General features: G+C 40.7%; 1 protein-coding gene across 5 annotated transcripts in view; it reads right to left on the reverse strand.

The window, feature by feature from the left end:
• DTNA (dystrobrevin alpha) overlaps nucleotides 1-13767 on the reverse strand; it is a 356259-nt gene that overhangs the window by 58235 nt on the left and 284257 nt on the right. For 3 of the 5 annotated variants that reach the window (XM_032595369.1, XM_032595370.1, XM_032595372.1), the window contains 5 exons: nucleotides 12430-12596; nucleotides 9909-10033; nucleotides 7257-7265; nucleotides 5056-5139; nucleotides 3246-3335 (listed from right to left, as the gene is read on the reverse strand). In XM_032595369.1, the coding sequence (XP_032451260.1) occupies nucleotides 3246-3335; nucleotides 5056-5139; nucleotides 7257-7265; nucleotides 9909-10033; nucleotides 12430-12596 (475 nt within the window). Of the gene's footprint in view, nucleotides 1-3245; nucleotides 3336-3410; nucleotides 3698-5055; nucleotides 5140-7256; nucleotides 7266-9908; nucleotides 10034-12429; nucleotides 12597-13767 lie in introns of those variants that run through there. The other 2 variants (XM_030336374.1, XM_032595371.1) reach the window with 2 other exon arrangements.

The following is a 13767-nucleotide window of genomic DNA, read 5'->3' on the forward strand; positions in this document are numbered from 1 at the left end:
CTGTTTTCCTTTCCTTCTCTAGCTTTCCATATCTGAGATCTGAGACAAACCATCTGCCCCCTACAAATCAGCAAACAAGCATAAAAACTAGCTCAGTGTTTCGGCAGGAAAATTAGTTGTTATCAACTCAGGCTGGCATGAAAGCCAGACCACCTTTTAAGCAGGTACTGTGGAGGAAATAATAAGAGTTCTTAGGCCATAGGTGATTCACTACATTTACTATGTCGTCCCCCCAGATACCATCAAGCTGTGTCAATTGCATTTTAGCCAAAAGAGCATCTAGAAAAGTTTGCTGGGTGCAAGGCACTCACAGAGAAGAACTAAAGCAGCCGCAGGAAGAGAATAAAGGTCATGGAAGGGCGGAAGGGAGGTGGCTGCAGGTGTAATCACGCGCTAATAGTTTTGTACGGAAACAGAGTGGAGTGTAAAGACCAGTGTACTTCCAATTTGAAAATAAAACTAGCACATTAGTGGAGCTCTGGGGCTACAGGAATAAAGAATTAACTTCAACGAGTAATTATTTCAAATTTCATGAAATTTCAGACAACATAAAGAGTGAAAAAGAGTGAAGAAACCTTCAGGGTGGTCGGCTTATAAGTTTGTCTATTTTACGATGCTGATTTATACGTGTATCTATTTTCCTGACTGGAAAGGATGGGCTTTAATCTTAGAAAAAAATGAACCATGGAGAAAACGTTGATTTTCAGAAGCCAATTCAATGCCTCGATTTTATTTCAATTCGCTTCTGATTACCAAAGCACAAATGCTTAGAATTTAGGTGTGACTGTTTTAAGTCTGATGAACGAATCTGGGTTGTGAGGCAAAGCATCTTAGGATAAGCAAAGTGTTTGAAAAAAACTGAAAAGAACACAGTGGATTAGCCTTTCTGTGGTTGAAAACCCAAACCAATCCACCAACTGACCAATCAGTCGACCAACACAAATCTCACAAATGCTGCTCCACTGGGAAGAATCCAGATTTGCGGAGTGGTTGGGGTGGATGGTGTGCCTTCCCCATGCACGTAACTGAGTCTAATATGGTATCAGTTGTTAGCCAAATGTCATTGTGACAAACCAGAAACCAGCATATTAGATTGTGTTTGACACACTCTATGAATCACAAGCAATTTTCTGGTATTTGGGAGAGCGACAAGATCTGGCCATATATATATATATATAACGGACAAAGTGATTTGTGAGCAGTTATTAATTTAGAGGTTGCATTTGTGAAAATATATGTGAAACCTTTAAGAAATGGTTCTAAAATTGGAGGTAAAAGAACGTAGCCATTCAAACTTTTACTATGTTGTTGTGGCTAATGAAAAAGATGGCCATAAGTAAAGAAACTTATTTTACATAGGAAAGGCCTGGTTAACTTTCTCCCATAAACGAGGCAAGGATTTTGACAAGGTGATTGGGACTTTACAAAGGGGGCATGATGCCAGCAAAGATAGTAGATATGCAGGGGCTGAAGGTGGTGAAGGGGAGAAGGGACCCTTTGGGCCTGGCAATACTACTTACAATAATGACAGTCTATGTTTCGTAAGCTTAGAAAATGTTGCTGCCACACCATACATGGCTACTGGAGCCTTTTCCTAGTGGTGATGATAGACCTCCACTGATCCAACATTTTTTCCCTTAAATTGACACATTTATGAGAAAATAATCTAGGTTTAGGGATATAGTTATGATCACAAAAATGCATGAGGTGAATTAGCCCATGAATTGGGTCCTTTGACCCACATTGTACCTAACTGCACACACACACACACACACACACACACACACACACACACGAAGACATCAAACATTTAAGGGAGAGCGCCTTTGAGAATTTCCTCTTTTCTTTTACGTAAGGGAAAAGTGAATCAAGTGCACAGCTAGAAAGGGAAATAAGAACGGGGGGGGGGGGGGGCTGTGGCAGATGGTGGTGGTAACCAGAGCTACACACACTCATAAATCTGTGTGAGGTGTATTGCTAGGGTGTCAAAAGACTTCAAAGGTATACCCTACTGCCTTTTGAAGATCAAAGTGGTATGCTTGTAAAGGACTCTAGGTGAGTAATGCCAGGAGTTTGTAGAGAGGATTCTGGAGTGGTGATTTCAATTCATCCTTGTCCTGCTTTATCTTTCCCCAATCTGTCACAATACGAAAGGCCAAAAGCTCAGGCTAAATAAAATATCTGTGTGCTAAAGCTCCCTAATTTCTTAATGCTGCCTTAACACTGACCAGTGCCATCCTTGCTTGCTTAAGTTTTAGGTTTTATTAGATTTTAAAAAGGGCGGTTGGGTTTGGGCAGGAGTGAGGGCAGAGCTCTAGGTCATATCTGTTTGGTTCAGTTCCAGTTGTAGGAAGAACAGGACCTATAATTTATGCCTACATTTGGCATGATGGGTTTCCATCGACCTTCGTGTACGGACGTGGCTAAGAAATAAACAGTGGGTCACCAACCAGCATTATCAAGTGATAGAAATTAAGCATTGAGAGCATGAAGGTCGTTTTTAAATTGCTACTTTAATAGGAATCAGGGGCACCTGGGTAGCTCAGTCGGTTGAGCAGCTGACTTCGGCTCAGGTCATGATCTTGTGGTTTATGGGTTTGAGCCCTGCATCGGGCTCTATGCTGACAGCTCGGAACCTGGAGCCTGCTTCAGATTCTGTGCCTCCCTCTCTCGCTGTCCCTCCACTGCTTGTGCTCTCTCTCTCTCTCAAAAATGAATAAACATTAAAAAATATACATATAAAAAAATAGGAATCAGACTGCCTGACCTGGGGGAAGAGTGGTCCAGACTTAGTAGGATAGTGGATACAAATTCTCAAGTTTTTTACTACAATATGGTCCAGCCATGTGGCATTGTCCTGGTCTTATGCCTTTAGTGCTCAAGATCATTCCAAGAGGCTCTTTGATTCAAGAATCTAAGAAATCACCAACTGGGGTCTTGCAAACTATACAAAAGCAGAGTTTCATCCAAAGAAGAAGATCGGCTTGGTACTCTTCATATATATGCATCTCATGTATACGGGTATGAGGCTGTGAAATCAATTAACATAAGCAGAAAAGAGAGGAAAGAGCTGAGAAGCCCAGTTCGAGTTGAAAATTCTCCACGGAATCTCATGAAATCCCGGAAGACTTCTATATCTCTACTAAGACATACGAGAAGAGGATTTTAGTGATGGGGGAGAATGACTAGCAGTCTAGCTATGGAACTACTAACTACGATTAGTGATTGAGCGCCGGGATACTGACCGTGAGCCGTGGTCAAGCTGATTTACATACAGCTTTATGAGCGAATGCTCTTCAGCCACAGGGCTGGATGCACTTATCCCCTCAGGTGACCTGAGGGGTGCAAACAATGAGACCTCATTAAAACCTTCCACGGACAGAGCAAGGCCCACTCAGAGAGGAAAGGCATTCAGTGTACACAGCTTTATTGAACAGCACCCTCAAAACAGAAACCAGAGGCTAACCTCCGTGGTGACAGAAAGAACCGCAGTCTTTAAACAACGTTATCTGTGGTTCACAGAGAACATTCCAACAGGACTGAAAATGGGAAAAAGGGGAAATGATCATAGTTTGGGTTAACGGGTACCACGCACCCTGGAGGAACCAGAACAGCTCAAAGTATATTATAGGGATATTTTAGAGGAGAGGAAGCCATGTTATCCATCTAGACGCATCCACCATAAGCACCGTCCGAGCTGAAATGATATAAAACGACCTTCAGTAAGGATGGGGTCTACCTCTGCTTGACATTTGCAGAATGCAGGGTTTCCTAATAAAAGCACACCTTTCTTAACATCATGGCAGATCTTCCCTAGATAGATGTACAGGCCCGTGTCTCTTACAGATTTTACAGTTTATGATTTTGTTTTGGAAAAGATGGTTGAATATGCTTGTGGCTTTGAAAAGGAGCGCTTAAAGGAACGCACAGCGCCTAAACCATGTTATTTCACTGTGGGTGTTCTGCGGTTCAAGTGCGTCCTCATTTCCCCTTGTTACAGACCTGCTTAATTTAGAGGGGGGGGGCAATACCGCCAACTACAACATTCTATTTATTACGCTAATTACAATTATGGGGAACATCTTCATCTCCCGTTCCTGCTGATGGGCAAATACAGGAACTCAGGGAAAAAAATCAGCAGTGTTCTGAGTCTCATTGTCTGCAAACCCTCACTTGAATGTACCAGGATATTACAGTGAAACTGGTACTTCAGAAACCTCACCAGGGGAAAAGGCTGATTATGTTCGCTTTATGAAACATGAGGTTGTTTTTTTCTTTTTTTTTTTCCTGCTGAAAGGCATTTGAAATCTTAGGTTCATTACTCACTCCACTTTTCCTTACCTTTGTTTCTGCTTTCCTGTGAGCCTTCTCCACGTACTGATAAAATAAGTTCCTGGTACTTTACTGGTGAGATTTGATCAAATGATTTGGAGTATCTCTTGACCCTGCGTATTTATCAAGCTAGCTCTAAGAGAAGTATTTGCTTCACCTGTTCTTTGCTCACATGGGAGTGAATCTTTGTATAAAAAACAGGAGACCCTTTTAAAAAAGTTCTTGTTATAATCCCTGAAATCACTTATGTGGAAACTATACTTCCAAGTTTGATCTCCAGCTTTTAGCCCCAGGAACTCCAGAGTTCACCAAACTTTGAGATGAGATTATACAATGTTTCAGAACGTACATAAGAAATTTCCCATTGCATCTTGAAATTCCAATTCCCCGGCTTAAATGGGCCATTCCAAGTGATACAAAGGTGACTTTCTCAACGAGATGGAATACATGTGTGTTGATCATAAAACTTAAACATATCCCACATTCCTACTGTGGGTGAATCGTAAATGCAAGTTTCCAGAAGTGACATTAATCCCAAAAGCCATCCCAGCCATCTTCGAAGGCATCCAAATGAGCAAAAGTGAAAACTTGTGACAGATATTTACAAACTAGTTTCAAACAGTCATCTTCCACACTTGGCTTACATTAGAAAATTTTTCTTAACCCAGAATTAGGGGTCATTACGAAAGAGAGGGCTTATTTCATAATAAGATGGGAACTTACCTCCTGGTAATGAAAGGACTTCCTGAGGAGGGGACAGAGTGGGAGAAGAGGGTGTCATTCATGCTGGTTACAGGTCTGGGTGGCCTAAAACAAAGTACAGTGTGGGTGGAAAGTTAAAACAAATAAAAGTCACAGGTTAAAAACTATCCACCATCTCTCCAGGAAAAGGGCTGCAAAGATCAGAGATCTATCATACCCAGGATCAACACAAAATTTTGTATTTTGCACTGAAATTATTTAAGTGTTCTGGGAAGGTACATTTCCTTGAAAACGTGGAATGTCCATTAACAATTAGGAGGAAGACCTCTGGATGCCATAGGAATATTTATCCGTGGGCTTTGAGCCTTGCTGTTTCACTGAGTCACATTCTTGAATGGAGCAAGGACTCTGGGGAAGCTTCAGGTCCACTGTGTTCTAAAAGGAGAAGCTCTGAAAAATTAATGATAAGCAGAATCTACATCCTCTTGGAAGCAGAGGATTCCTGGGGCTTCAGAAGCTTTTCCTATGCTCCGCATGACAATGGCCCTTTCTCAATACACCTGGTCTGGAGCGACTCAGTTGCAAAAGCATACCATGCCTTATTTATTCTATGTGAAGATGCTGTCAAACACCACACGGTTTAGTGAGTTTCTATTATCTGGATGTTCCGTATAATAGGGCACATAGTGCAAGGCATCCCATAAACTTCAGTTCTTCTCATATGATGAGAGAAAGGAAATAGGTTCAGTATTTCTCAGAATTGTACACGGCCTCAAGCTCCGACAACACGGGGTCTGCCATTCCAACGCTATTTTTCATTATCGCCTGGCATTCTGTCCCTATCGCTAAGGTCTTGGTTCAGGCAAAATGGTAGAGCTGAGATGCCTGTCTCATCTCCAAGTGGTTTTTAGTCTTATGTTAGGTTCGCTGGAATATGCTCTATGAGATGGAATTGAGAGTTCAGAATATGGATAATGAGGCAGGGCATCATTTTGAGTCAGAGGACATTTGATCTCAGGGTAGTTCCATATTTGAGTTTGACGGTGCAGGATTCTTGAACACTAGATATTAATCACAGGAGCCTACAGAATCTAGTTGTGTTGGCTTGATCAAGAGACACATTTGCAATGGTTTAGTTTCTACCTTAGGGAACCAGCTGGTGTTGGATTCCACAATGCAGAGACCCTGGGGAAAAGGTAGACTTGTTTGTCTCAGTGCATTTATGGGAGTGGACGCGATGCTATAATTTTGACAGCACTATTTGCAAAAATTCACTGAAATTGTGGTTCCCGGTACTCGGTGCTAAACAGTATTCTAAGATTTTAAAAGACATTATCTGTTGGATGAGGTCAAAATAGCGCTTAACTATTTCATCTACTGTAAATATATTAGCTGGAGTTTTGAAGACTATCTTAGCGTTTTGCATTATTTATCTAGGATGTGTCTTGGCCCACATGAGGCTAGTTTAAAACTAATTCTACCTTGAGCACAACACTTTCATTTCGTAAGAAGGATGTTAATCTTATGCAAATGTCCTATGTCATTTTTGAAAAGTTAGGTAAATCAGATTTTAAAACAGTAAGAAGAATGAAATACCTGCATTTTTAACTTTGCAAGAAGTTTGAAACTATCAACTTGACCCACGTTTCTGGTTTTCTTTTGTCTTTTTTAATTTTCCCTTTGTGCTCTAGCTCCAGGAAATGAGAAAACAAGTAGAGTTGGAATGCTTTTTACCGAGCCTAGTAAATTTACTCCATGGAACCTGGCCACCGCAAAGCTGAAACTGCAGTTTCTTAGTGAATGGCTTCATGTTTCAGGTTCATCATGGAAATGTTGAACTTGGGACACAACTATAACTAACCTTGGCACCAAATGGTGGCTGTCAAAGGAACTGAGGTTCCTGTTTTCTCCATAATCAAATGAGAAGTTACTTTACCTAATAAGTAGGTCACGCTGGGAATTTTAAACAGATTTGTTCTTATGAACAAGAAATAGTTCCACAAGATAAAGTCACAGGGATCTAGTGCAAAATTTTCCCTGTGGACGAGACCTTCACAGAGGACGTTTTTATAAAATTGGCATTTGTCTTGTGAATGGAAAGTGTTCAGCTGAAGGCAGAATTACCTTTAAAGTGGCCTCATGTTACTCACTTGTTTTGTGTCTCATAACCACTTATGATTATAAGTCTTTATAAGCACACAGGGGACTATTGAACTACTTACCAAGTATCACTTTTGGCAGCAAGGAATTGAATAGAATAGAGACTGTTAATCATGGTAAAATTGACAAGAAATACGATAGCTAAGAACAAATGCCAAAATACCAAAATGTCGCCACTTAAGCAGCCTTATGTATCTATGATAATTTAGAATAGCTAAATGAACAGCATATTTTAAAATTAGAAGTCTTAGATACCCCTATCCAAAAAACAAAAAGAAAAAGACATGGGTATCTATTTAGGAAAAAGACATTTGAATAGTAAATGAGAGAAAAACGTCTAAAGTTAAAAACAGAAAAAAAATTCTGGTCTAATATAGATTGGGCATTCTGCGTGCAGAATTTCTTGTATGTTATTTCAATAATGAAATATTTTCTACAATTTGCATTTTAAAGTTGAGACTTTAAATTCACCCTGGAAAAATATATTATCAGTGAGTATAGATCACTACTTTGATTCGAGGACTATTTGGAGAATCTGGTTAAATATATGGAACTTTTTCCAGAAAAAGGCGTATTAGTGGAGAATTTTAAGAGAATCCTGAAACTCTTCAAGGAACTCAAACTGTGCAGAGATTGCCCTCAGTTAGTTCACTGAATAACACATCAGAAATTAAAGTTAAAAGTTTGTTTACTCATTAGCCAATTAAATAACACACACACACACACACACACACACACACACCAGGCCGGAGCATGATGGGGTACAGGCTTTGTGCTAGGTAATACTGCAGTGTGACTGACCATGAAATTTATTTCACTCTGCCTCACTTCCTAATTTTGTCTCCAAGTGGGAGGAAGCATCCTAATTCTGTTCCACTGCAAAGCTCTTAGAGTCAGGCTGTTCACATCCACTCTCTATTTTCCTTACACCCATCAGCTCTGATTGAACGTTGTTCTCTGGGGTGAAACTCTTAGCCAGGCTGATAGGAAATGACTCCATGGCAGAGGTCAGACAGCATAGACTTTTTCTCACTTAGTTTTATTCATTTATTAAAAATTTAGTGATTGTCTCTGGCTATGGGAAGAACAGTTGAGATCTTAATAAGAACAGCTCGTACGAGGTCGTTTTCTGCAGGTGATTGGCCCTTTGGGATACTCCCCAGATTTATTTACCCCTGGCTTATTTTCAGGCTTGTTTTCAGGATAAAAATTTCCAAAAATAAGTTAACCACATTCTACCTAATTGGCTTACATTAGTTTTTTGGATGCTTAGCCCATGCCCGCAACAAAAGCCTCCAGGCTGTGTGTATTGCTGAAGGCAGTGAACCCTCAAAACACACTTGGGAGCAAACCAGACAGAGCCTTGTAGTATTTACATAAAGCCATAGACATGTCACAGCACAAATCATTTGATGGTATTTGCTTAGGTCCATCAGAGGAAAGAGTAACTACTTTCATAAAGGTCGCATCCATCACGGCATCTTTAATGGGTCATATTCTGAACTGCCTGAAGCATGGGCTTTGCCCTGGTGGATTCCTAATCTTGATAGGTCTGATCAGCTCAGCTCTGGATGTCAACAAGCAAACATAGGCCCTGCGGTGCAGGGGGTCCTGCTGAACGGTGCAAAACAAAAAGGAGTTTGTATAGAGGGGAGACCACCTTTTCTAGAGCCTTTCTGACATACCTTTGACTAACTGGGCACAGATGCAGATGATATGCTTGTTTCTTCTTTTCAGCCCAAGATAACACCAAGGAATAAATATTTTCTACTTTAGCCTCCCCTGTAATCTGGCCATGCAGGCCTGAGAGAGGCTCCCAGGCATGAGGCTTCTGGGGGGTGGAAAGAATGGGTGGTAGCACTCTTTCCTAGCCCACTTTCTACCCACCAAACTCGCAAATACTTTGGAGAAAGAATTTTTTAGTCTATTTTTGGATGTTCTGATGAATTTTACCACCCAACTCTCCCTCTTCAACCTTCCCACGCACAGGTCATGATTCTTCTAAAGTTGTGTAGTTTAGGATAAGACAATGACAATTTCCAGATTTGTTGACATCTTTAAGACGACTGGCTCTGCAGGTAAATGCAGCAAAGAGTTTTTATTTTGGGGCGCCTGGGTGGCGCAGTCGGTTAAGCGTCCGACTTCAGCCAGGTCACGATCTCGCGGTCCGTGAGTTCGAGCCCCGCGTCAGGCTCTGGGCTGATGGCTCAGAGCCTGGAGCCTGTTTCTGATTCTGTGTCTCCCTCTCTCTCTGCCCCTCCCCCGTTCATGCTCTGTCTCGCTCTGTCTCAAAAATAAATAAATGTTAAAAAAAAATTTAAAAAAAAAAAAAAAAGAGTTTTTATTTTGGGGACCCGAAGCACACATGATATTAAGGCTTAGTGCGCCTTAAAATTTTCTTAAAATTAATTCCATTGATTGTTAATGTTCAATTGTAAAAACTCTCTCACATCTATATTTTATAATGATGCTTTTTGAATATTTTCCACCTACAGGTGATTTACATTAGTGTTGCATACTTTACTTGCACATCAAGACAGAAGTACTGTATACCCTAGAGTAAAAACTATAATCACGTTATTTTCACTTCCTTTCTTTTAAAATTAAAATGTAAAATGTGGTCCCTGACAACAAACATGAATTTGCCTTGTATGTATGTGGACGTGTGTCAATGACGAAAGACATCTTTTCATCTGGAGGGCAGAGATACTCACACGATGTGCGCCAAGTTGAGTGGCTTCTCAGGCTGGTCAGGGAACATGGGGTGCAAGGGTTCACGGCTGGAAGCACAGCTCAGAGACTTGCTTAATGCATTAGTTAGCTTCTTAGCAGGTGATTTCTGGAAAGGAGAAGAAAGGTAGAAGTGACAATAACTAATATTTACGTAGTATTTTATGAGATGATTTGCTCTCACAATAGATGCTCGTTCACTCACTCATTCATTCACTGGTTTATGCATGAAGTCTTCTGTGAGTGTCTACCCTAAGTCAGAGAGTTGGCTCAATGCTGGGACTAAAGTGCCGGGACAAGCCACCAGAGTACCTGCTTCCTGCTGCTTAGTGTTAGCAAATGCTGTGATAAGTGGAAGCAGTCATTGTGCATAGGACATCTGAGCTGGGACTCAAGGGACCAGCAGGAGTCCTTCTGATCAAAACTCAAGGGATTGAGAAAGTAATTCCAGATGGAGGAAGAAGAGACCCCACTCTGGAGAGGAAAGCAGAAGGCAGATCATTGAAGTCCTTCTATGCCACATCAAGGACTGTGGTCTTTATCTCAGATGCAGAGGGAGACAATGAAGAACTTAAATCATAGAGGTGACAGGATCAGAGGTGATTCTAGAAGGATTGCTCCTGCTTAAGAACAGAAAATGATTTGGGAGGAGATAGGAGTGGACGTGAGAAGATGAGCAGAAGGTTTCACAGGCATCCAGGTGCAAAATGTTTCAGGTGTGGCTGGATACATCCAGTAAAAAGGAAAAGTGGAGCTTCAATTTGAGGCTTTAGGGTTTAAAATTCATGTTCTTTCCAGAGCATCATGATTGCTCTTTTTCATTTAGACCAGTAGGATGTTTATCTTAAAATCTTCCAGCCAAATCTATCAAAAATAATCTATCACACTTAATAAATCTTTACGCCAACTTTTCCTTTCCATGAGAAGCCACTTACAACTTTGTCGCTTTCTTTTACACACAGAGCCCATAAGTGGCAATACAATGAAGTGACTTTTGTCTTCATTATTTAAAAGCTAAGTGATAGGGGCATTTAAGAAGTCCCTCTTTGGCTTTTGCTAGGAGATGTAATTCTTAGAACATTTAAAACACAGCCGCAGCAACAGCCCTTCGCCCCCATAAACACTGGAGCCTCTTTATCCTCTTGAGGAGACTGATTCTACTTTGTAAAGACATTGCCCTGCCATATAATTTTAAGAGCCCACAATCCCTAAGAAAGAGACTCCTAAACTGACTTTGGTATTTATATAAAACAACAATGAAAAAATGCTTAGTCTTTGAACACTAGCCCTCCAGGATCTGAGATAGAGCAAGTTGGAAAATTGGCAGGATGCTGACCATAAGAAAATAGAAAGTGTTTTTTCCTATCTTCTGTACTAAATTGTATTTCATGATCTGTGTTAGTATATCGATCCTCAGCATGTGACTTAACCAACAGTGGGAGGTGGCATCTGAACTGGCATAAAGCCCTCAGCAGACGATGCCTTAGTGAATCACTGTGATGCCTTGAATTCACAACCTGACAGATGCTAGAAAAAAAGTAATTTATTTACACTGAATCTTGGTTCCCAATAATAATTCCTAGAGAGAACATTCTGACTTAAAATGCATTTTCTGAAGACCTCCTTTATAAAAAAAGAACAATAAGTTCCTCTTTAATAAAGACTATAGGTTAAGTGAAATACAGAAAATGTAGAAAAAAACTCAAAAGAAGTTTGCATTTTCTTTTAACGCAGAACTGTTCCAAGAGGGGTTGACAGGTCTGATGGTTCATGCAACAAAAAACAACCCATATATAGAGCAATACTTTCACAGAAGTACAAAGAACAACATCGGGGAACTGATCTTGGAGTGTAACTGAGACACAGGTCAGCCAACTAAACTGCATGAACAGCAAGCTCATGGGTCAAATTCCTCCCACACATCCATCACATGGACAGACACTGACAAGTCATTTTTGGCAAGTTGGTCACTCACACTATTTACAAAAAGATGATTTGCTCATATAGACACAATCTCCCCTCCTCCAAAAAAGTAAAAAAAAAAAAAAAAAAAAGACGCGTGGCTCACACGTCTTTCCTTTATGCTCTAGTCGCGCACTTAACAGAACTTCGGAAACCAAAAAAAGAAACAAACAATAATTTTTAGGCGATTCCCACAAACAAAAGAAGACAAAACTTGGAAAGAGCCTTAACCTACTGTGAAAAAGAAATTATGTTCCAGAAGGTGCTTGGTCAGTTATTATCTAACCCAGTACTGAGTTGTCTGTATTCCAAGAAGTAACATAGTTTTTGAGTCTTCCTATAGCTTAAGTCTTAGGAAGCTACCCTGGATTCAGATACAACAATTAAGACATCCCAGGGAGGTGGGGGGTGGGACGGAAAGGAAAGGAAGGACTGTTAGAGAAGGTAGGTTTGCTCTTTAATTCTCTCCCCATCCTTGATGTTCCCTTGCATTCTAAGCGACACTCATGCAGCCAAGTGTGTGTTGACTGGACCTGGCCTTACCCATGATGTGTACTCTTTCATTTGGTGTTGGTTGCTATGGGAACCACCGGCATGTCCCCTCCAGAAGCAGTCCTGACAGAGCTGGTAATTGTGACACTGTTGGCATCGGTAGCGGAATCCCATCATACTCTCGCTGTGGCAGTAAGAACATTCCACCGGATGGAAGACTAAGGGGGGTAGTAAATGAAGAAAAAAATGAGCAAATCAGAGTATGAGCCAGAATAAGGAAAAGTACAGTCGAATGGGAATTGCATTGTTTTGCTGTGTGCCATGATTTCAGATGATAGCCAATTTTGGCTGAGAGAAGCATCATGTTTATCCCTGGACTCTCGCTGTCCTTTTCAAGCATGTGTGTGGAAGGTGGAGGAAATGAAATGGGATAGAAGATAGGTCTTCTTTTAATACCAGATTTATGCAATGCCATTTGCTCTTTTACTCCCATCTCTTACACTACAAGAATATAAATTCCCCAAGCTGACCCGTCTTTCCCCCAAACTGCTCTCTGTCTCTAGGAGACTAGCACAGCTCGCTGGAAGACTCAGAAGTACAATGATGAACACAACGGACTGTCCCATGGGTAGAGAGCAAATGTTAGAGAAATGGAAAATGAAAGGGAGAAAAAAGAAAGGGATATGAGGGAGAGTAGAAACACTGGATGAGAATGGATTTTTTTTTTTAATAATGGAGTGGCTAATGGGCTTATTTCATGAGTGACATTGCCTCCATTTAACAATTTTTTTTTCTTTCCTGAGAGGCAGATGGACAGGCAGATGCCCAAAGAGATGTGTAAATTATCTGAATACAGTTCTAATTCAGGTAGTTCGAGAGACACTTCACTCTCATTGGCAGACAATTTGAATTATAAAGCAGGTGAGCTAAAATACTTGAGATTTGAAGCTAACAAATAATCAGATCCAAGTAATTGTCTACATGCTACTAAGCAATGGCCTTTGGTCAAGTTATTTATGTAACCACAATCACCGAAAGCTTCCATTTGAAGCGTATAACTACAGATGAGCAAGGTACCATAACCTAATTTCTTTCCATCTCCTCCACCTATTCTTGGCCAAGTGCCCAGGAACAGTCAATGCCATGAATACCAGTATTGGAAGTTCATGCCTAAACATAACGCTATCATACTAAAAAATGTTATATTCATTATTGAAATTCTTCTGCGGCTAGAGCCAGTCTACAGCCACACTCCACTTGTAAGTGAGAGGCACACAGCGAGATTTAATGAGTCTATGGAATTGACTCTCCTAATTTTGCAGTGAGCCTCTAATGCCTTACGGATCAGGGAGAAAGGGTCTTTCGAAACTCAAAACGACTAAGCGACCT

The sequence above is a fragment of the Lynx canadensis genome, chromosome D3 (assembly GCF_007474595.2).
Source record: "Lynx canadensis isolate LIC74 chromosome D3, mLynCan4.pri.v2, whole genome shotgun sequence".
NCBI classification, from domain to species: domain Eukaryota; kingdom Metazoa; phylum Chordata; class Mammalia; order Carnivora; family Felidae; genus Lynx; species Lynx canadensis.